The sequence below is a fragment of the Typopeltis vanoorti genome, chromosome 4, assembly GCF_054136105.1.
Source record: "Typopeltis vanoorti isolate ZY-2024b chromosome 4, IOZ_Tvanoo_1.0, whole genome shotgun sequence".
In the NCBI taxonomy this organism is placed as follows: Eukaryota; Metazoa; Arthropoda; class Arachnida; order Uropygi; family Thelyphonidae; genus Typopeltis; species Typopeltis vanoorti.
This window is the reverse complement of record NC_143552.1, coordinates 21488852-21512960: the sequence shown is the minus strand read 5'-3', so window position 1 is coordinate 21512960 and position 24109 is coordinate 21488852. Positions and strand designations below refer to the sequence as shown.

The 24109-nt window shown below is 36.3% G+C and overlaps 1 protein-coding gene across 3 annotated transcripts in view; it reads right to left on the bottom strand.

The window, feature by feature from the left end:
• The window catches only part of LOC150107156 (uncharacterized), a 149315-nt gene that overhangs the window by 17513 nt on the left and 107693 nt on the right, over positions 1–24109 (bottom strand). For all 3 annotated transcript variants that reach the window (XM_090391037.1, XM_090391039.1, XM_090391038.1), the window contains 2 exons: positions 17897–18034; positions 7516–7740 (listed from right to left, as the gene is read on the bottom strand). In XM_090391037.1, coding sequence (XP_090247163.1) covers positions 7516–7740; positions 17897–18034 — 363 coding nt within the window. The remainder of the gene's footprint in view (positions 1–7515; positions 7741–17896; positions 18035–24109) is intronic.

The window sequence follows — 24109 nt, the reverse complement described above, 5'->3', positions numbered from 1 at the left end:
GTTTATAAGTCACCCACCATATTATATCTTTTTGTGATTATCAATATTCAATAGTATACTACATGCTTTGGTACTTTGTCGATTCTTATTTTGGTGTTAATTTTTTTAATTCTTACTATCCTTCTCGAAATGCTTTAACTTTTTCCAATTCTTGTGTCATTTGTCTAAAAATCTGAATTAAACCTGATAACTCATATAATTTATGTTCTATAGCTTCACATGGGTGCTTAAGGGTCAAAGCTGTATAACTGAGAGGAGACCTCCACATAGCCTTTAAAGGAATGCGGAGAACCGACCAGGGCTTCTGACCTAATGTCCAATCCTCACCTTCTCGTGGTGCACCCTGTTGGGTATCTACTTTGATACTGAACGAACGAGGATGGGCTGGCAATTTGGGATTTAGCCGACCAAATTGTATTCTTATTGGTTAAACCAAAATAAAAAATGATGGTACAACATGACAAAATTTCATGCCGGTTGGGGCGTCGCCCGGTTAAACAAGGCCCCCGTTGTTTTCGCCAGGGAACCAGGGCGAACAGCGAAAAGTCAGCTACTGGAACAAATCTGAAAACAAACCCCAACTTAACATCACCAGAGTTAAAGATCGGTACTATCAACGTAAGAAGCCTGAATGGCAAAGAAATGGAGCTAGCTGAGGAATTAGATAAGTACCAGATCGACATAATAGGGGTGACTGAAACAAAAAAGACCAAGACTGGTGAGATCTTTCTGAGCAATAAATACAAAATGTTATATTCAGGCAATAACAATCAAGGAAAAGAAGGAGTAGCCATAGTATTCAACACAAAATACGAGGCTAATCTTCTTGAATGGCAGTCAGTCTCAAGTAGAGTAATGTGGGCAAATATAAGAATGGGGAACTGGACAATGAGACTTATTTGTGCCTATGGTCCCACAGAAGGTTCTACTAAGGTAGAAGTGGAGGAATTTTTTGAGGCTTTAGAAAAAGCAACTGACACAATGAAAAAGGAAAAGTTGGTCCTTGTTGGGGATCTAAATAGTAGAGTAGGAAATGATTGTGAGACATACAAAAATATTTTGGGAAAATTTGGAGAAAAGAGCAAAGCTAATAATAATGGCAAATATCTGTTGGATTTCTGCTCAGGACATGGACTGGTTATTACTAACACCATGTTCCAACATAAAAATGTGCACAAATTCACATGGAGAGAAGAGGCTAGGAATAAGAAAAGTCTCATTGACTATGTTATTGTTGATAGTGATGTTTTCTCCCTGGTGCAGGACACAGAGTGTACAGAGGATATGAAATTGGAAGTGATCACTATTTAGTCTTGAGCAGGATAAAATTGAATTTCATATTGAAAAGAATAACATGTAAGAAAGTTTTAAAGCGAATAAAAGTTGAGCAGCTCTCAGATGTAAACTGTAGACTAAAATACAGAAATATTATTGAAAAGAAAATGAAAGAGTTTGAGAACAGGAATCAAACCTTGGAGATTCAGTGGCAAACTCTGAAGGAAACATTGATTGATTCTGCCAGAGAGGCATGTGGCGAGGTTGTGTGCAAAGATAAAAAAATCAGAACTTCCTGGTGGACACAGGAAGTTAAAGAGGCAGTGAAGGAAAAGAAGAAAGCATATCAAAAGTTCCTGGCAAATAAGTCAGCTTTTACTCTTACAGAATACAGAGACAAATGTAAGAAAGCTAAACAGTGTGTAAAACTAGCTAAACAAAAGTCATGGGAGGACTTTGGCAAGAATATAGAAAATAAATATCAAGAAGGTGGCAAAATATTCTGGAGCTTGTTGAAGAAGCTTAGGAATGGAGGAAAGAGTGCTGTAAAAGGAATTAGAGATGATAAAGGTGAAATGAAAACAGGAGAAAAAGATATCCTTGAAGTATGGAGTAATTACTTTGAAAAACTGCTAAATGAAACAAGCAGTGATGACAGCACAGTGATAAAAAACACTGACCAGGCATGCAGTCAGGAATACATATCCATACTTGAAGTAGAAAAAGCCATCAAAGGCTTGAAATGTGGAAAGGCAGCAGGAGTAGATGATATTCGACCAGAAATGCTGAAGTATGGTGGTATAAGAGTCTTACAGTGGCTGCACTGCATAGTTCAGAAAGCCTGGACAGAGGGACGAATTCCCGATGATTGGAGTAGAGCTCTCATAGTACCCATATATAAAAAGGGAAATAAAACTGAATGTGAGAATTACAGAGGTGTTTCCCTACTGAGTGTTCCTGGCAAGATCTATGCAAGTATACTTGAGAAACGGTTGAGAAGAATTGTGGAAGAAAAGCTTGGTGAAGAACAAGCTGGATTCAGGCCAAATAGAGGCTGTCAGGATCAGATCTTCACTTTACGACAAATAGTCGAGAAAGCATGGGAATATAACAAAGATCTGTATTTAAGTTGTGTCGATTTGGAAAAGGCATATGACAAGGTGCCAAGAGAGAAGCTATTCAATACGCTGCAGTTATATGGTGTCAATGGGGCATTATATCAAGCAATACTTAGTCTTTATTTGAGTTGTGAGTCAGCAGTTAGAATTGAAGGAAGTACAGGAAGATGGTTTAATGTTAAATCTGGTGTGAGACAAGGATGTACATTATCCCCTCTGTTATTCATTATCTATATGGATCACACTGTGAAGGAATGTGGTATTAAACCTGATATCAAAATTGGAGATGTTAATGTCAGCTCTTTGCTTTATGCGGATGATGTTATACTTCTAAATAAATCTGCTACAAGTCTGCAAGATTCTCTGACTAAATTGAATAGCTGTTGTAATAGATATGGTATGAAGGTCAGCAATAAAAAGACAAAGACAATGAAAATAGGCAGAATCATTGAAAATGTCAACTGTGTTGTGAATGGAGAGCCTGTGGAACAAGTAAAACATTTCAGCTACTTAGGCACAATTTTTACTGAAGATGGTAAACTAAATATAGAAATAGACAACAGAATCAGCAAAGCTGGTATCGTGGGAAGTCAATTGAATAAATTCATATGGAATAAGAAAGAAATTAGTCGGAACACTAAATTAGCTGTATACAAGACTGTGTTCAAACCAATTTTAACTTATGGATCTGAGAGCTGGGTCAGAAGTAAAACACTTGACCAAAGACTAGAGACCGCAGATATGAGAGTCCTGAGAAAGATTAGAGGCGTGAACAGATGGCATCAATGGCAATATCATATTAAAAATGAGGATACTAGGAAAGAACTTGACATTGTCAGCATCCAGGAATGTGTTAGCAGAGCTAATCTCAGATGGTATGGTCACTTAAATAGAATGGGAGAGGAAAGATTAGCAAAACAAGTGTTCTCTGCCAGGTTGGCAGGAAAACGACCCAGAGGAAGACCAAGATATAGGTGGATTGATACGGTACAAAGTGCCTTAGATGATAGAAATATAAGATCTGATAATGTTGGAGTCCTGACAAGTAACAGACTGATTTGGAGGAAAATTGTAGATAGGAAGTTAGTAATGATGTAATTTTTTCATGTAGTACTGTCATATCCTGTACACCCCTTGAGGGTACATGGCAGGAATTTGATGATGATGATGATGATGAGCTTCACTGGCATCAATACTAACAGTTTTCTGTTCAGTAGGCAAGCTTTCTTTCTTGTACTCAATTGCAGTGTACAGATTAGCCTGTATTTTTGTTGCTGCTCTACTGTTTTTTTTGTTGTTGTTTTTTGCGCATTTTATGCAGTACTGATTTTATGCAGTAGCAATATATCAAGGAAATGAATTAATTATAATAAAAAAAGACATATTTCAGCAATAATATACTATTAAATATTAATTATTCTGAGAAAAAAACAACACAATAAAACAAGTAAAAATCACCTATTTACAGAAGCAATAAACATACCGATTTTTATACCTTTATTTTTAAAGTTCTTTATATACTGTATATATATACATACATACATACATATATACACACACACATACACATATTTATATACACATTTATATTTATAAATATAGATCACTAAACAATGTAAGCCAGATAGGATACCTCCACATAGCTTTTAAGGAATGTGAACTGAGGTGAGATTTCTGACCTAATGTCCAACTTAATGTGTCCATTGGTAGGTATCTTCGGCATACTGAATGAATGAGGATAGCTGACTTAAACATGATGAAATTTCATGTCAGCTGGAGCATTTCCTGGTTAAACAATATCCCTTGCTGCTTTCATCAAGTTATTTTCCTGATCTCCATGGAGTCACAAGACTCATTGTGAGAGGTCAACACAAAGTTTATCATACTTCTCCTTAAAATTATCCACAGTCCATGTTCACCACCCTCTCAGACAATGCATTTCATGTTCCTACCACTCTCCATCCAAAAAACTTGCTTCATACCCTTTTACTCGCCACTCCCCTTTTGCAACTTCCAGGGATGACCCCTTTTTCTTGCTCCTTTCTCTCATTTTACCATATGAAAAATCTCCTCAGTGTTAATACAATAAATACAATAATAACCCTTCAATAGCTTAAATGTCTCACTTATATCCATCCTCTGTCTTCTATCCACCAAACCCTGCAGTCTATCCTCAATCAATGTTGTACAGTCCTGATATTATTCTTGTTTATTCATCCCTGCATCCTCTCCAAGCTTCCTTCATCCCCTTCAAACCTCTGTAACCAGATCTGAGCACAGAAATCCAGATGTAGTCTTATCAAAACTTTATCCAATGGGACTAGCACACTTATCTCTCGTGGTCGATGTTCTCAACACTGCCACAATTCTCTGAGATGTCTTCACACTCTTTGCAATATATCCTTGAAACTTAAAATATGTATCCACAATCATCCCAAGATTCCTCCTTGCTTCCTCCACTTCTTCCAGCATAACTCCAGCAAGTGAGTATGAAGCATTCCATCTGTGAATCCCAAATTTTAAAACCTTACATCTGGTTGCATTAAACTGACATCCCCATTCACCTGCCTACTTTTCCAGCTTATTCAAATCCTCTTGAAGAACCAAATCATCAGCATTATTACTGATAACCCTCCCATGTTTCACATCATCTACAAACAACTGAACTTCTCCCTGTAGTTCTGTGACAATATCATTGACATAAAAATTGAACAGTAATGGTCCCACGACTGAATCCTGTAGAACTCCACTTGTATAGTATGCCCACAGTTTGTAGATCTCTGCTTGGCGACTTGCCAAGATTAGTCGATTCATGCCGAAGGGGAGAAAAAAATGAAGGACGTACGAATTGGTCGACAACATGTGAAATCACGTGCTTTATAGGTAAAATTTTCCAACTGCTATACAAGCAACATAGTTAACTACAATGATCATAAAAGAGAAGTTAATTTTCCGACGTGTAATAATAAACAACTCATCCCACAATACGGACTGATTACCTTATTATCAGAATGGATTCTCCTCCTGTTGGCATGCACAGAAGTGTCTCGAATCTGTGGGCATACTATAACCTTCTTACTTCCTGATACTTCCCTCCCATATACAACTCCAATATCTATCGAGGACCAATCACCAATTCAATCCATTAAGCTGCTATCCAAACTCATATGATGCAACTTAAAATCAACTTGTCGTGTGGCACCCTGTCAAATGTCTTGGGGAAAAAAAAGAAAAAAAAACCACCAGTATATGCCTTACCTTCATCCACTGCTCTTGTTATTCTATTGAAAGAAGTAACCAAATTACTAAAACAAAAGCACCCTTTAACAAATTCAGGCTGGCCTGCATAAATAATATTACCCTCATCTGCTCAATTCTGTACATGAGTTCTTACCGATTTCTCTAAAATCTTAACAACTATAGACGAAATAGAAACAGGCCTACAGTTTGATACCTCCATTCTACCACCCTTATGCAATGGTGCTATCTTACCCCTCCTTCCACTCTAGGAACCTGTCCCCATTGTAAGACTTTCATTAAACAGCCAAGTTAATAGCCAGTCAGTTCCAGAGCACATTTCCTTAAAAACATGTGGTGAAATTCCATCTAGTCCACCTGCCTTATTGGCATTTAGTGTACTCCGTATTTGGAATACATTCTCTTCGTTCACTTCTAACACTTTGCTACTCATTATCCTTCTAGGAATAAAACCTGTAGTACCACGATTAAACACTCTAATAAAGTCTCCTCTCATATTCTAATTTTTATCTCCTTATAATATTAGTCACAGTACAAGTCACTTGAACCTTATATTTTATTTAAATACAAATTGTATGTAAACTTCATTGCACATAATGCATAAATATTTTAGGCAAAATAAAATAAAGTGCATATTTTAATCATCATCACTGTCTTCAAAACAAACATTTCATAGATGTTCTTTATTTACAAGTGGCCAGACGTCGTCATCACTTGAAATCTCTTGGACATCATTCGTATAATTCTCATTACATATTTCGGTTGGTTTAGTTATCAAGAAGTCAGTAATAAGACCTTGCTCACCACTATGCTGCAATTTTTTATTAAGTTCATAATATGGAGCTAAACAAATATCCAATTGTCTCATGAATTTTCCGGCACGCTCCATTGAGGAATCATTATCCGTAAAATAACTTCATAACTTTCTTGCCAAGTCCAATCCTTCTGCTAATTTCTTTAAACTGAATTCTTTAATAGATTCATCACAATCAGAATCTTCGGCAGAACTTTCCCTGCCATTTGGTTCGACATCATCTATTAATTACACCAGTTCCTTCTCATTTAAATTTATTTCCCTCATCAGTTAATTCATTAATTTCATTTCAACCATATCGCAAAAGCCCTCTAAGCGGCCATTACTATAAAAATAAACTCTTTACATAAAAAAAGCATTACATATTGTAACTCACCAGAAAATAAAGTGCTCAGCTTGAGATTAACACACTTATGATTTTTAATGCACTTTCCTGGTAGAAAACGAAGACAATTTTCAAATAAACAATTGATGTACATGCATGCTAAAGGGTATTTCCCACTTATAACTACATGCGCGATACGGACAGACGCAAATTTAACGAAGATAAAATTTGATTTTTAACTCGTGCAGCGAAAAATATATGAAAAGATAAAGGGCTACAATTTGTAGACTGCGTTATATCGAAACCAAGTTGTATAAGTACCGCATTATAAGAGGGTTATCTGTACTCTTAAAATATTGAAAATTCTATAAACATTCATTTCTATTTTTTTGGAATTATGACTGAAGCCACTAAGGCAATGAGGCCTCTATGTCTATTAACTGCATGTGTTCTTCTGGCTGATTTGTGTCTTTTACAGGATGAAAAATAAGTTTCTGGGTGGAAAAAACCCTTCTAGCTCTGTATGAGTACAGCCTACTCACCTTTAGTTTAAAACCATTACAAAATGTCCTTTGCATTCTGGAAGGTATTTGAAACCAGGTTTTTCCTACCAAAGGATATTGTTAATACTGACTGAGGGTCAGTAATGAGATGTGCAGATAAACGTTTATTAAGTTATTAAATCAATTTTTAGGTATGTATATATTAAAAAGGAAAGGTCTTACTTTGGATATATAGTTCTGTTGTTCATGTTAGCCTCAATAGTGTTGTTATTGGTTTCAGGAAAACTTGAAGAAATGGCAAAGTCTACAGATGATGATGATGATGATGTAGAACTGATAACTGTAGAAGAGACTTTGTTTTCAGATGATTTAATAGCATCCTGAATTTTGTCTCGAATCATACCTCCAGGTGGCTGCCATAATACAAGCGCCATGGAGGGCCTTTCTCTAGAGGGAAAAACAATTATACATTACCGAGATGCGCTAACAAAAAATAATAATAAAATAAAATAAATAAATGTAAACTTTGTAAAACTATATTTATGCTATCAAAATCAGGTTAACCAATAACTCTGAATTTATTATGCTTTATTTGTTTTTTTCTTTCCATAATTGTTAGAGGACTGTGCTTGCTTGCATGCTTACTCAAATTATGCTTACAGTGGCATAATCTTGAAGAATATTGTTAAATTGAACCACTGAATTAAGGCACTAATGTGATAGTGACATAGCCTATACAAAACCAGCCTACTCCATATTTTAGCAGTGTATCACCTATTTCTACAAATAGTGCTCAGTGACTAAAGATTATGGCCTAAAAATATTATACTTTCCCTAGATGGAGGAAATGCCAAACTGACTCCCAAGTGGTAGATAACTTTCATTGCACACTTAAAAAAAAACGTTTTGTTTACTGGAGCAGAAACTGGATACTGTCATGTTTGGTCTCCTGAGAAAGGAGCAAATAACTTACACATTAGTTAATTACAGTCTTTTCTTATGCTCTTCCATCCCCCTTTTTTTTTTTTGTTTGTAGTGCAGCTGACATTCTTCATGGGTATACCTTCTTCAACTCATCTGTACCTTAGAATGAGTGGAGTCCCCTAATTAGTGATCACAGTGAATTAATACAGCTAGCACACAACTCCTCTGCTGCATGCCCAAAGGGCAAGTATTTATGCCTATAGACTTATGTATTTGGGGCCAGTATGTCTGTTTTGAGAGATTAAAAACCTGAATTTCCAGGAGTAAAGAACCTCTACCTCCATTTGAGACTGGCTAATTCATCATTTGGAAAGACCCGATAGAGGTTCCTCACATTATAGATGGATTCAAACCTGAGTCTTTCCCACCAAATAGTTCATCTATACCATAGGTTGCCAAACTTTTTCAGGCCACCGCCCACTTTGCAAGACATAAATTTTGTAACGCCCCCTATTATAATAGTTTGAATAAAACCATATTTCAAATATTTGAGATTGAATAAAACCATATTTCAAATACACAATACTGTACTGTCAACATTTCTTCTTATATTCAGACATAATGAAGTAATAAAATTTGCAAAAATATTCACAAAATAAAAGATTTAATTTACACTTTGTATGACTCCACTTATCTATCACACTTTCGACTGATGATTGTTGGCAAAGCACACAAAAAATAATGAAACTTATTCCTAAACCACTGGTATTTATAGATTTGAAATCTAGCCCGAATCGACTTGTTTGCGATACCATCGTACTCGTACTTTGAACAAGTCACTGCAAGCACCCATATTCCTGTCAAAACATGCTGAATTGAGTGAATTACCTACGTAATAGTTGACTGACATACTACTAGTTAAGACTCATCTGCTGCGTGGATAGACCAAAGCCTGTATGGCATGATCAATTTTTGCAATAGCAAAAAATGAATAAATTTTTTTAAGTATATAAAAAATAGAAGTTAAAATATCCTGTATGACAAGTTCAATTTTTTATTTTGCATGCATTTTGTTTGTCTGACCACAACATTGTCCGAATAATTAAAAATAATAATTAATAAATAAAATAATTATACAAGATATAAACAACAAACCTACAAAACATAACCACAGAAAACAGTATAATAAGTTTCGAATAATATTTGCTTTGTTTTTTCCCTCTAGTTAGCAATATAAGTTAGTACTAACTAGGCTAACTAAAATTTACGATTTTATTTCTTTCTTGCCATTATTATTTTTACTCATAATATTAAATTATATAAAATTGGATTTATTTTTGTACAAATCAATTAGAAAAGTTTTATATATTTTGAAATGAAATATAACGAATATATTTGCTACTGTAAACATAACCTATTATACACACATATATACATGCTCTATTTTCTCATTGACATAGAAAATTTACATCTATTTCTATCTGACATGGTAAATTTTCAAATGATTAAATAATTGAAATAGAAAATTGATAAAAAAATTGATCGCGTAAGACAGGCATAAGATGAATTAAAATGCAATATTTAAATTTTAAATGACTATCTAATCGCAAAATCACGAAAATAACTAATTTTTAAATATATATTATTAATTTCTTCTATAAAGAGCCACCGACTGCCTATGATCTATACTATGATATACTATGATCCCAACTGAGCTACAGAGGCTCCACAGGAATATAACACAATGTAATTATTTATGAAACCAGTGCCTACTTCATTCAAGAGCACAACGGTGAAGCAGTTCTGCTATAGTAGCTACTAAATAATATAGAATCAAACTTGATGGTAACATAACAAGAGGCTTCCTAATTAGCAGATGAATAACTATTACTACTTACTCTGCCAGATCTTTCCTGGAGGATGTTTAAGTATAAACATGCAAGGGGCATTTTTGAGACAATGCAAGAACGGAAACTGGTTACTCCCTATGTGAGAGACATGTTCATGATTCTTTCATCCCAACAATGAATATCCCTGCTCTGTAATTAACTTTCCAACATTACCAAGTGACCAGTAAAAAAAAAAAATACAAGTATATTGTAGATCAGAAAAAAATCTCCTGCAAGGTTACAAAACAAAAAAAACATATTTCCACTTCTTCAGCACACTTCTGGATTTAATCCAAATTATGTCACCGCATACAAATATTTAAATCAAACTTGCTACTTTTCACAGAACCTCAACTGTCAGTTAAAATACATTTTACATGACTTCCTTTGTGAAAAAGGGAATAATGATCTGACATTCTCTCTCTCTAAGATCAACATTTCCTTGGCTCAAAATTTCCTTGTTGCATACATCTACTATCTTCATTTATATGCAAATAACCATTCTGACCTCTTTGACTGCTTATCTCTGGAGCTTGATTTTCTGCAGTCTCCTGTCCAAACAATGTGGTCTTCTTTGGGACCTTTAATGGTCCCAAATCAAACTGGCTTTCTTTCACTAAATCCACTGATCAAGCTGGAAAACATGCCAAATTATTTACTTTGTAATAACTTAATGCAAAATCTCATCTATCATCAGAAAACCCTCACTGTTCTCAACATCCTGGATCTTTTCTTAACAAGCCATAACTTCAAAATATAATACAGGGGATATTAGTTGTTGGTAACTCAGACCTTGTCCACACGTTTCTATGAAACATCCTCCACCCAGTAATTCCAAGTCTCATATCCTTTGGCATAGCAGTACTTTTGGTACCAAATGAAAAATTCTGATTCAACTCATCTCTTCAGTGGCCTGAAGGAAAGTAAGCTTTCATCTCCCATGCTGCTCAAAACTCACCAATATCAATTTCAATTTGAATATCCAAATTAAAACTTCAGCTTATCTCAAGTGGCCCAAGTCAAAAATTCAGCTCTGCACTCAAGACTACATTGCAGACCACAATATTTATTGAGTAACAAAACTCAGGATTTGTAAACAGGCAAAATGACTTCCTTATCCTTATGTCAGTATTTATTTAAGTGATGCAATTATCCTCTTGAGTTGCATTTGTAATCTTTTGCTATAGCAAAAGATTACAAATGACCCTCGGACGTCAACTTCCTATCTACTAAAACTCAAAGATCCCTAGCCTGATCAGTTTCTTCTAGCATAATCCCACCAATATAATTGGACATGGGATATCTAATCACACCAAAGTGCATAACTTTACCTTATTAACATTGAACCGGCAACCATTTTCACATGCCTACAATTCCAGGCAATTCAAATCATTCTGCAAGTACTGCATATGAGCAGCATTTCTGAATATCCTGCCCATCTTTGCATCATCAGCAAATAGCTGGATGTCACCTGTCAAATCCTTCCCAATGTCATTAATGTAGAGATTGAATAACAATGGACCAAGGACTAATAATCCTTGTGGTACACCACTGGTTATTTTTTTTTTATTTATTTATTATTTTTCTTTTATTAATCTTTGTACTGGTTATGGACAGTACTACCCTTATATCGCATCCAGACTTGATATAGACCTAAGCCTTTACAAGTGTTTTACCCTATGCCTGTTCTAGTTATCACTGTAGTCATTCTCTGGTGGCAATGCCATGCCACCAGTGTGCCCTCAAGAAAAGAACTTTTATATCCTTCTTCATAAGCCCAAGCTGTTTTAAGTCCTTATAACTATCTGCACTCCATACGCCATGTAAAGAGATGGTGGCGCTGGTAAACCTCGGAGTTGCCCCATGCTCCTCCCGTATCTTACTAACTAGATCTTGGTTATTTTTATAATAATTTACTTTATTATTATGGCTATAGGCGAGTGGGTGCCCTGTTCCCACCACCTGAGCATCAACTACCCAAACGTCACCATCTCTTTTAATCACTAAGTCTGGCTTACGCAAACCCGCAGAGGTCCTATAATGTGGTTCCACTGCAGTCTCCCAACCTTTCTTCTTAAAGCGGTTGTTCAGAATGGAGACCATGGCATCATGCCTCCTCACGCGGACCCCATGGGTGCGGAAGCAACACTGGGCTATACGAGACAATGTCTCACTGTAGTGGCAGCCAGACCTACAGTTGGAGTCGTCACTACCCCATTGAGCTGTGTGGGCTCGAGTAGGCAGGGCATTGATCCTCATCCTGATAAGGCCAATATACTCGAACCCAGTGAGGAGTCTGGTGCCATCCCTTACCAAATCATGCTGGGGAGGCACCAGATATGACTCTTTTAAAGGAGCACAATCTACAGAACAGTGCAACAGAGATGCCCATCTCTTGTGTTCTGCGGGTGCTGACTCGATTAAGGTACCTTGATAATGGGATCAGCCTTTAGCCTGCCTAAAGTCTTCTTGTATTAATGGGCTATAGAAAGCCTCTCTGCAGATGGAGGAAGAAGATAGTTCTAACTGTGCGATTCTTGACAGCCGCAGGCATGGGATCAGCTATCTAAGTGATGGAACCCCAAACCCACCATCCTTCGCCCTCGCATGGAAATATGCAGTAGGAGTGTCAGGCTGCAGTCAGAACCATGATCTCACGGCTGAACGGATAGCCCTGTCCATTCGGGACAGTACCGAGGTATATGTCCTACCAAGCACCAACTTGTGGCAAAAGCGAGGTAGGCGATAGTAGGAAAGGAGAAACAGTCTTTGCTGGGGCTTGAGATGAGCTTTCCTCAAAGAAGCGATCCCAGCTTCTAGGATAGAAGGGACAGAAGACCTTTAGGGTGAACATGATACCGAGGTATCTTCACTCTTCCAGGATGGTCAAAGCTTGCAACGGCCTCCCGTGCAGGGAAAACTCTCTAGTCTCGACCTTAAGCTTCTTGTCATGACCAGAGGGGACAAGAGCTAAAGAGCAGGATTTCTCTACATTAATAGACAGGCCTCGAATAGAGAAGAAGTCAACTGCCCGATCAAGGAGTTCCTGCAAGCCTATCTTAGTAGAAGCCATGAGAATAAGATCGTCTGCAAAGGCCGATCTTATTCTCATCCATATTATTCATATCATTCAAATCCAAGCATTAAAGGAAGAAGGGCCTAGAGAGTAGCCTATATGGCTAGGAAGAGAATGAAGAAACTCATCTATGATGTAGTTAAAGAAAAGGGGGGATAGAGGATCACCCTGGCGAACACCCCTGCGCTGTGGGAATAGAAGTTGCACGGGACCCTGTAGTGATAGTGATGGAGCTACCGAAGTATAGCTCCATAACATAGGAAAGAAAAGGTTCTGGAAATCCAGCAATAGGCAGTACTCGAAGGAGAGCAGGAAGGGAGATGCTATCAAAGGACTTTTGGAGGTCGAGCAACGCCATATATAGAGGCTTAAGGTGGCATCAGGAATCAGAGAGAAGAGAAGAAAGAAGATATATATTCTCGGAACAGCCGTCCAAAGGGACAAAAGCTCTCTGTCTATAATCATGCTGTATATGTTGCTGAAGTCGTTTAACTAATATTTTATGATAGAGTCTAAGTAACACAGGGGAGATAGCAACAGGTCTAAAGTCTGATGCACAGCTTGAAGTTTCTTTCTTCGGAATGAAGATAGTTCTTGAAGCAAGTAAGTCATCATCATCATCAAATTCCTGCTATGTACCCTCAAGGGGTGTACAGGATATGATAGTACTACATGAAAAAAATTACATCATTATTAATTTCCTATCTACAATTTTCCTCCAAATCAGTGTTACTTGTCAAGACTTCAACATTATCAGCTCTTATATTTCTATCGTCTAAGGCACTTTGTACCGTATTAATCCATCTATATCTTGGTCTTCCTCTGGGTCGTTTTCCTGCCAACCTGGCAGAGAACACTTGTTTTGCTAATCTTTCCTCGCCCATTCTGTTTAAGTGACCATACCACCTGAGATTAGCTCTGCTAACGCATTCCTGGATGCTGACAATGTCAAGTTCTTTCCTAAGCAAGTAAATATGGTGGCATTACTTTACTGGAAAGGAGAATGTCCACTAAGTCTTGAAGAATCTTCAATGGAACCTTCCGAAACCTAGACGCAGGAAAGCCATCAGGTCTGGAGGCAGAGAAATTGGATGGAAGAGCTGCTTTAATCTCCTGGATGGAGACAGGCTGGTATATTTGAAGGGCAGGAATGGACCTCAATATCGTAGGTTGGTCATGATAATCAGGGAAGTGTGGAGGTGGAGCAGAAAAGACTGTACTCCAGAATTTGACAAAATCATCATGTAAGTCTGCTAGAGGTGGAGGGAAAGCACCATCAAGGATGGTTTTAGCACATTGCCCTCTATTCTGTTTATAGAGGGCCTACATAGCTGCATAGACCCGCTTCCTATTTGACAAAGTCATTGTAGAATGAGACGTAGGCTGATGTTGACGAGGCATGAAGTGTTCAGAGAAATCATCGTGAAGGCAGTCATTCAAGTGATCTGTGATATCCATTCCCAGAAGGTGAGTCTGGATGAGATATTTAAGAATTTGATGTTTTTATTCTGGAAGAGGGGGATCATCTAGAGAAGATGTCAGTCTGAGAATCAAAGCCTCTTCTTCAACAGCAGGATGGTGGCTGGAAGATGGAGAGGCAAGGACAGGAGATACGGAGATATTACCTATCCCTACCTGTGGCGGATAGCTGCCAATTCTTGAAGTAAGGCTTTGTAACTGGCTTTCCATCTATGACACTTGATGGCATCCAAGGATCTTAATGGGAACACCTTAAATAAAGCCTCATTGATTTTCTTTATCCCTCGAGCCATCAACTCGATCTCATGAGTGGTGAGAATCTTTTCTTCTTCGGCAGTCCAACGTGCTTTGACGCGCTCTGTTCTTATTGCAGCATTGGCTTCAGTTGGATGTTTCGCGGTGCGATGCACGGCAAGGCCAACTGCAGTAGAGAATGCACGATCACAGACCTGACATATGAAGTGTCTGAGATTGGGACAGATACGAGAGTTCTGAGAAAGATTAGGGGAGTGACCAAATGCAGTACTTGGTCACTCCCCTAATCTTTCTCTCATATTAAAAATGAGAATATTGGGTAAGAATTAGAAATTATTAACATTCAGGAATCTCTTAGCAGAACTCATCTCAGGTGATTTGGCCACTTAAACAGAATGGGAGAGGAAAGATTAACAAAACAAGTGTTCTATGGAAGGAAAGGAAACCAAGATCTAGGTGGTCAATACAATAAAAACTGCCTCAGAAATATAAAATCTGATAATATTGGAGTCTCAACAGATTAATTTGGAGGAAAATTGTCAATAGGAAGTTATGTATGCTTTTTCATGTAAGGCTATCAAAATATTCTTCAGGACACATGTCAGAAATTTGATAATGAACTGTTAAGGAAGTCAGTGAATGCAAAGTTAAATTCTCTGGCTAATATTCTGCTGCATTCAGGAGAACATATGAGGAATGATTAATTACTGTTTTATCTGCTGGCAGCATTGTTTGTGGATTAAATTAACTTTAAATATCTCCAAAAAATATTCCCAAGGCATTATGGGAAGGATCACTATCCATATTAGATAATTTGATGCAAAGTCACCTGCCACCACATACAAGTAGCCTAGTCATGAAGATACTTCACATGCAAAATGTTTGTTTTTATCATGCTTAGGTAAAGGATTATTAAGACAAAGACATAATTTCTTTTCTAATATGATTTGCTTTGTAACCAAGAGAAAAAAAATTTTCTATACCCATGTTATGAAACCAAGTTAGTTATGACAGTCTATTAAGTCTAAAAAATCAGAGGAGGACATCTTAAAGCAGTGCTTCCCAAACTATGGGCTGTGGCCCCCTTGGGGGCTGTTAGTTTTGTTGAGGGGGCCGTGAAATAATGAAAACAAATTTAAAATGTTTTAAGATTAATAAGATAGATAACATCTATATAAAAATATAACATAATGTGCCATGTCAAATGTGTATGTAAGATGCTAAAAATGTAATATTTGCATTTGATTTTTGCAATATTCTCTGTGTATGTTTTGTATTGAATATAATTATATATGTCTATATTACGATTTTTTCGATGGGGGGGGGCATGAAATATTTTTATTTTTCCAAAGAGGCCTTTATATCCATAAGTTTGGGAAGCACTGTCTTAAAGGATATAAGACCAGCATTCAAGAAGGAAGGTGTTCCTTCTTTTCTGAATGCTGAAAAACACATACACATAACAGTTTTTTCCCAAAGAAAATCTGAACATTTATGCAATTGCTGGATATAATTAAACATGAAAAAGTTCTTGACAGTTATAAAGAAAATTTAATAAATTATGGCTTGTTATTATGTGACATCTAAGATAGCTTAGTTAATGTTGAATACATCAAAAGAAAACTGCATGAAAAGTATCCAACTAAATTAGCAATATTTCTGTAATTTCTTTTTTAATTTTAATAGAAATTACACACATAATCAGTAGTATCGCAAGTTTCTGACCTCTAAAACTACACATAATTTTGTAGAACACTGGTAAGCTAGAGGTTAAAAAAACTGACTTTTTTTTTTTGCTAATAATCTAATTAGCAATTTGGAAGAATTATTTCATTATTGTATAAAGTTATTCTGGAAGTGAAAACAATCAAAAGAATAGAACATCAAACTGGTGGATAGATTTTTCAACAGACATAGATTTTGAGAGCAAGCTCTTATAGTAACTGATTGCTTTTAGGAATCTAAAATTTGACTGCAGGCAATGTTCCCTCTAATTTTTTGCTGTGAGTGTGCGCAGAAATTTGTGTGTGTGCACCCATATGAGTCACCATACTGATCATTTAAGCAAAAAAGTTAAAAGATTTTAGTTCACTCTTTACCTTTTAGTTTTTTAAAACACTTTTTAGTTTTTAAAAGTATTTAATTATTTTTATTAAAATTATGAAACCATTGTTTTAATTCGTCATGATCTTGAACTAATTTGATCAGCCAATCACGTTTGGGAATTTTCCATGAGTCAGGAAATGTAAACGAACCGTGCGCCATTCTATATGCTACTTAAAAATTACACATTTAAGCCACATCCCTTTCACTTTGGCATCAAATCGCTAGCCTCAAATAGGGTTACTGTTAATAATTTATATGTTTTGTGCAACTTCGAGAATGTAATAAAAAATGCGAGGCTATAGGCTTGAGCGTTGCTGAGTTACCATATTTTTTAAAGAATTTATAGGGTAATGTTTAGGTGGAACTTCTTTAATTAATAAATTTTAATTTCATCTTGAAAATCTGTTGTGCGCTAGTTGTAAAACATGTGTGCGCGTGCACATGCGCACAGCTTAAAGGGAACGTTGACTGCAGGTATTCTTCATATGATAAAGACTACAATAATTGGTGGCATAACTGGGGTTAAACTTTACAGTTTAATATGCTAATGGAAATGATGTTTGACTACAATAAAGCTGGGATGTATCAAACTTGGTAAAATCCAATCAATTTTCGGCAAGCCAGTCTGCAGGCTTAGTAGGCAGAACTCCCACTCTCCAACCAACAGGCTGTGGGAGTGTGGTGTGTCTGTATCTGTCTGGTGTGAAACCACCATCCTCACACTGACCTGAAGTTGCTTAGAAAAGTACAGCTGAGTGGTTGATTATTAGTTGCCTATTATACTAATGTAACATAGGTTTAAATCATTTAAATTATTAAATGGACATAATAATGGAAGCTACTAAAATAAAATTTTCCATAAACATAAACTTACATATTATTCACAAGAGCTTTAGCAAGAAATCTATCTGGTTCCACCAGTTTTTTTAATTCAGGAGACAGAACAAGGGCACCTTTACTCTGCTGTTTAGTGTCCTTTGTGTTAGACTCTTCAATTAACTCATCAGCTAGCCTATAAAAGCAAAAAAAGTAATAATTACTGCAGCACAAGTTATAACTTGTGCTACTATGCAAAAAGTACTACTTTTAGACTAATTTCATTGAATGAAAAAATAAAATCTATTTTAAGGTATACATCTGGAAATCAACAATGAAAGGATAATAATGCTTATGTTATCACTGCAATGTCATTTGTGTCATTCAACAGTATTTTGGAAATTTTATTAAGAAAATAAGCAAAAACAGTCAAAGCACACTATACATAAAATGAAACAAACAAACAAATAAAATATATCTATTTTATTTATAAATAAATAAATCTATGCATTTCTTATATTTCATGATCAGACTGATTGCAAATGCTATATTTCTAAAGTTACTTTAGGGCCATTAATAATCAAACACCATTTAGTAAAGACATGTACCAGGTTTTTATTCCAGGTGTTGCAAGTTATGAGGATTCCACACATATACGTCTTACTCAGCAACATATCTATGAAACTGAAGCATAAACTCATTCACACTACTAGCGTTCACAACATATTCAATGTAATACATTTTATTCACTCACTGCTCTCCATATAAAAAATGTGCACCTGACTCCTCTCTTCACCACACCTTAACAGAACTTCCAAGGATTGCCTCTTTCCTTCTACTATGTATAATCCCTTTAGTATTAAACAGTAAAATCTAACTTAAACATACATGAAAGACACTAGCTGGCAATTACACACAACAGACAGAAATACTATTAGTGGGCAGCAGATGCTGTCCACTAATAGTACTTCTATTCTATCCTATCCACTCATGGCATGTGGATAGAATTTCTATCCACTATTCTATCCACTCATAGCATGTGGATAGAACGTGTAGTGTATAAAGAGTGGGCTGTGGGGATTCCATGAAGGTGTCATTGTAATAATAATAATACTCTCTATCATATCACTTGCTTTCCCTACCCAATAAACTCTACAATTTGCAGACCTTCAACCTCTCCAAAAAACCAACATTCAAGAGTCCTCATATTGCTTTAGGCACTCATCTCCAGTCTCTCTCCAGAAATTCCACAATGGAAACTAGGCAACATTCGAGTACAATCTATGCAGTGTGACCAAAGCTTTATACAGTAACAATAACCTCCTTATTTCTATTTGTCAGCATGCTCCTTATCATTGCAGTAATATGCTGCATATTCTTCACACCACTTGCAATATGATCCTCTGAACTTCTGGTCACTGTCAAATATCAACCCCAGACCTTGAATTTCTTTCACTTTCTGAAGCACAGTTCCACCAATACAGCACAGAGCTTTATGCTGCAAAGTGCAACATCATGCACTTATTACCAAAATCTGCCTTAATGCCTTATTACCATTAACCCCATTCATTTGTCCAAGTTAAAAGTCTATTAAAATCTTCCTGAAGGAAGTTAACATTGGCTTCATCTTTACAACTCTTCCTAAATTTGTATCATGAGCAAACAACTAAAGAATCCCTGTCAATCCGCATGAATATCAATAACAAATAAGTTATACAGTAGCAATCCAAAAAGAGAAAACCCTGTAGAAAAATACTGGTCACTTGTTTCCCTACCCAATAAACTCTACAATTTGCAGAGTTTCACAGGCAGCGAACCACTAGTCTGAGAATTACAAAACAATTATGCTAGTGTTGAGTAACTTAGTTACTCAACACTAGCACAATTGTTGATGAGGAGTGGAAGGTGAGCAAGATAATTTCATTATACTGAGTAGAGATAGAGAAGCAACCAATTATAGATCAACCAGTGCCACAAGAATGGGCAATATGGTGCTAGAGACTAATTAGGATCCATATCCAGAAGTAAGTAGACAGTATTATAGAGACAGATGATATGGCTTTGTTAAGGGCAAGTCTCCTTTGCAATCTCATATTTTATAACATACTGAGAGTTGAATAAAGAAATGGACATGAAAGAAAAAAAAAAAGCAGCTCACTGACAAGTGTATTCAGAGAATACTATATGGAAGTGCCAAATCTAAGAGAGAAGGATGGTGATTGGGTTGGTAAAAAGTAATATACAATTATCTGCTAATGATGCACAGTTATGTGGAGAAGTTATGGACTTATCTGATATAGAATCCTTGCAAGATGATTTGAATAAACTGGTTCTATGGGCAAATGATAATGAATATCAGTTCAATGTTGCCAAGCACAAGGTTATGCATTGAGGACACTGCATTTTATTTTATTAATTAATGGTAATATGCTACAAGTGGTTTATAAAGATGTAGACCTGAAGGCGATGATGGATAGAAAAAAAGTTTAGGGACCATGCTGCTAAGATGGTTAAGTCATCACATTAGATAACTAATGTTGAACAGGATATTAATTTGTAGGAGTAAGGAAGTCTTCTTCCATTTTACGAGGTTTGATAAAACCGCATCCAATGTGATCAGATGTGGTGACTGTGTTCAGAGAAGATAAGGATATAAATGAAACAATACAATGGAGAGTAATCATGATGGGGTAACGTGATCTTCAAAGTTTGAGTAATAGATAAAAGAAAGAAGATATCATGGAAAAGCATGCTGGTAAGGAAATATCACAGTATAGACACAAGTGAAATTTTATAGCTCATGCCAGATGTGTGTGGGGAGGGGAGTAGAAGCACAAGGTCCAATTTTTTTCTTATGGCATGTGGAACAGATTACCAGTGAAGGTTGTGAATGCATCTTCAGTGAATTTCGAGTCCTTAAATCCATGGAGCAGCCTACATAAAAATAATAACAAAATACAACTCATATTACCACAAACTGGTACGGAATTTTGCCAGAAGGGTATGTACAGTTTGTCATCATCATCATCAAATTCCTGCCATGTACCCTCAAGGGGTGTACAGGATATAACAGTACTACATGAAAAAATTACATCATTACTAACTTCCTAACTACAATTTTCCTCCAAATCAGTCTGTTACTTGTCAAGACTCCAACATTATCAGATCTTATATTTCTATCGTCTAAGGCACTTTGTACCATATCAATCCACCTATATCTTGGTCTTCCTCTGGGTCGTTTTCCTGCCAACCTGGCAGAGAACACTTGTTTTGCTAATCTTTCCTCTCCCATTCTATTTAAGTGACCATACCACCTGAGATTAGCTCTGCTAACGCATTCCTGGATGCTGACAATGTCAAGTTCTTTCCTAATATCCTCATTTTAATATGATATTGCCATTGATGCCATCTGTTCACGCCTCTAATCTTTCTCAGGACTCTCATATCTGCGGTCTCTAGTCTTTGGTCAAGTGTTTTACTTCTGACTCAGCTCTCAGATCCATAAGTTAAAACTGGTTTGAACACTGTCTTGTATACAGCTAATTTAGTGTTCCGACTAATTTCTCTCTTATTCCATATGAATTTATTCAATTGACTTCCCACCATACCAGCTTTGCTGATTCTGTTGTCTATTTCTATATTTAATTTACCATCTTCAGTAAAAATTGTGCCTAAGTAGCTAAAATGTTTTACTTGTTCCACAGGTTCTCCATTCACAACACAGTTGACATTTTCAATGATTCTGCCTATTTTCATTGTCTTTGTCTTTTTATTGCTGACCTTCATACCATATCTATTACAAAAGCTATTCAATTTAGACAGAGAATCTTGCAGACTTGTAGCGGATTTATTTAGAAGTATAACATCATCCGCATAAAGCAAAGAGCTGACATTAACATCTCCAATTTTGATATCAGGTTTAATACCACTTTCCTTCATAATGTGATCCATATAGATAGTGAATAACAGAGGGGATAATGTACATCCTTGTCTCACACCAGATTTAACATTAAACCATCTTCCTGTACTTCCTTCAATTCTAACTGCTGACTTACAACTCAAATAAAGACTAAAGTATTGCTTGATACAATGCCCCATTGACACCATATAACTGCAGCGTATTGAATAGCTTCTCTCTTGGCACCTTGTCATATGCCTTTTCCAAATCGACAAAACTTAAATACAGATCTTTGTTATATTCCCATGCTTTCTCGACTATTTCTCGTAAAGTGAAGATCTGATCCTGACAGCCACTATTTGGCCTGAATCCAGCTTGTTCTTCACCAAGCTTTTCTTCCACAATTCTTCTCAACCGTTTCTCAAGTATACTTGCATAGATCTTGCCAGGAACACTCAGTAAGGAATTACCTCTGTAATTCTCACATTCAGTTTTATTTTCCTTTTTATATATGGGTACTATGAGAGCTCTACTCCAATCATCGGGAATTCGTCCCTCTGTCCAGGCTTTCTGAACTATGCAGTGCAGCCACTGTAAGACTTTTATACCACCATACTTCAGCATTTCTGGTCGAATATCATCTACTCCTGCTGCCTTTCCACATTTCAAGTCATTGATGGCTTTTTCTACTTCAGGTATGGATATGTATTCCTGACTGCATGCCTGGTCAGTGTTTTTTATCACTATGCTGTCATCACTGCTTGTTTCATTTAGCAGTTTTTCAAAGTAATTACTCCATACTTCAAGGATATCTTTTTCTCCTGTTTTCATGTCACCTTTATCATCTCTAACTCCTTTTACAGCACTCTTTCCTCCATTCCTAAGCTTCTTCAACCACCTAAGAATCTTGCCAAAGTCCTCCCATGACTTTTGTTTAGCTAGTTTTACACACTGTTTAGCTTTCTTACATTTGTCTCTGTATTCTGTAAGAGTAAAAGCTGACTTATTTGCCAGGAACTTTTGATATGCTTTCTTCTTTTCCTTCACTGCCTCTTTAACTTCCTGTGTCCACCAGGGAGTTCTGATTTTTTTATCCTTGCACACAACCTCACCACATGCCTCTCTGGCAGAATCAATCAATGTTTTCTTCAGAGTTTGCCACTGAATCTCCAAGGTTTGATTCCTGTTCTCAAACTCTTTTGTTTTCTTTTCAATAATCTTTCTGTATTTTAGTCTACAGTTCACATCTGAGAGCTGCTTAACTTTTATTCGCTTTAAAACTTTCTTACATGTTATTCTTTTCAATATGAAATTCAATTTTATCCTGCTCAAGACTAAATAGTGATCACTTCCAATTTCAAATCCTCTGTACACTCTGGTGTCCTGCACCAGGGAGAAAACATCACTATCAACAATAACATAGTCAGTGAGACTTTTCTTATTCCTAGCCTCTTCTCTCCATGTGAATTTGTGCACATTTTTATGTTGGAACATGGTGTTAGTAATAACCAGTCCATGTCCTGAGCAGAAATCCAACAGATATTTGCCATTATTATTAGCTTTGCTCTTTTCTCCAAATTTTCCCAAAATATTTTTGTATGTCTCACAATCATTTCCTACTCTGCTATTTAGATCCCCAACAAGGACCAACTTTTCCTTTTTCATTGTGTCAGTTGCTTTTTCTGAAGCCTCAAAAAATTCCTCCACTTCTACCTTAGAACCTTCTGTGGGACCATAGGCACAAATAAGTCTCATTGTCCAGTTCCCCATTCTCATATTTGCCCACATTACTCTACTTGAGACTGACTGCCATTCAAGAAGATTAGCCTCATATTTTGTGTTGAATACTATGGCTACTCTTTCTTTTCCTTGATTGCCATTGCCTGAATATAACATTTTGTATTTATTGCTCACCAGTTTTGGTCTTTTTTGTTTCAGTCACCCCTATTATATCGATCTGGTACTTATCTAATTCCTCAGCTAGCTCCATTTCTTTGCCATTCAGGCTTCTTACGTTGATAGTACCGATCTTTAACTCTGGTGATGTTCAGTTGGGGTTTGTTTTCAGATTTGTGAGTTTTCTAAATGGCACATGCATGCTGAATTTGTCAGCAGATAAAACATGGTTTACTATTTTAAAGTTGTACTGTACTGTTTGTTTGTAATAAAAAGTTAGGCACACTTCTGTATAACTATAAAGTTATTTTTGTGCAAGAATGAATATTATAATATATTTGAGGACAAATCATGCATATCAATAATTCTTGGACAAATAAGACAAATGAAAGTGAAAACTGGCAGTATGTGTCCAATGCTTAATACATTTGTGCAATTTTAAAAAACAGATGAAAATTAATTTTATTGGTAACTGCC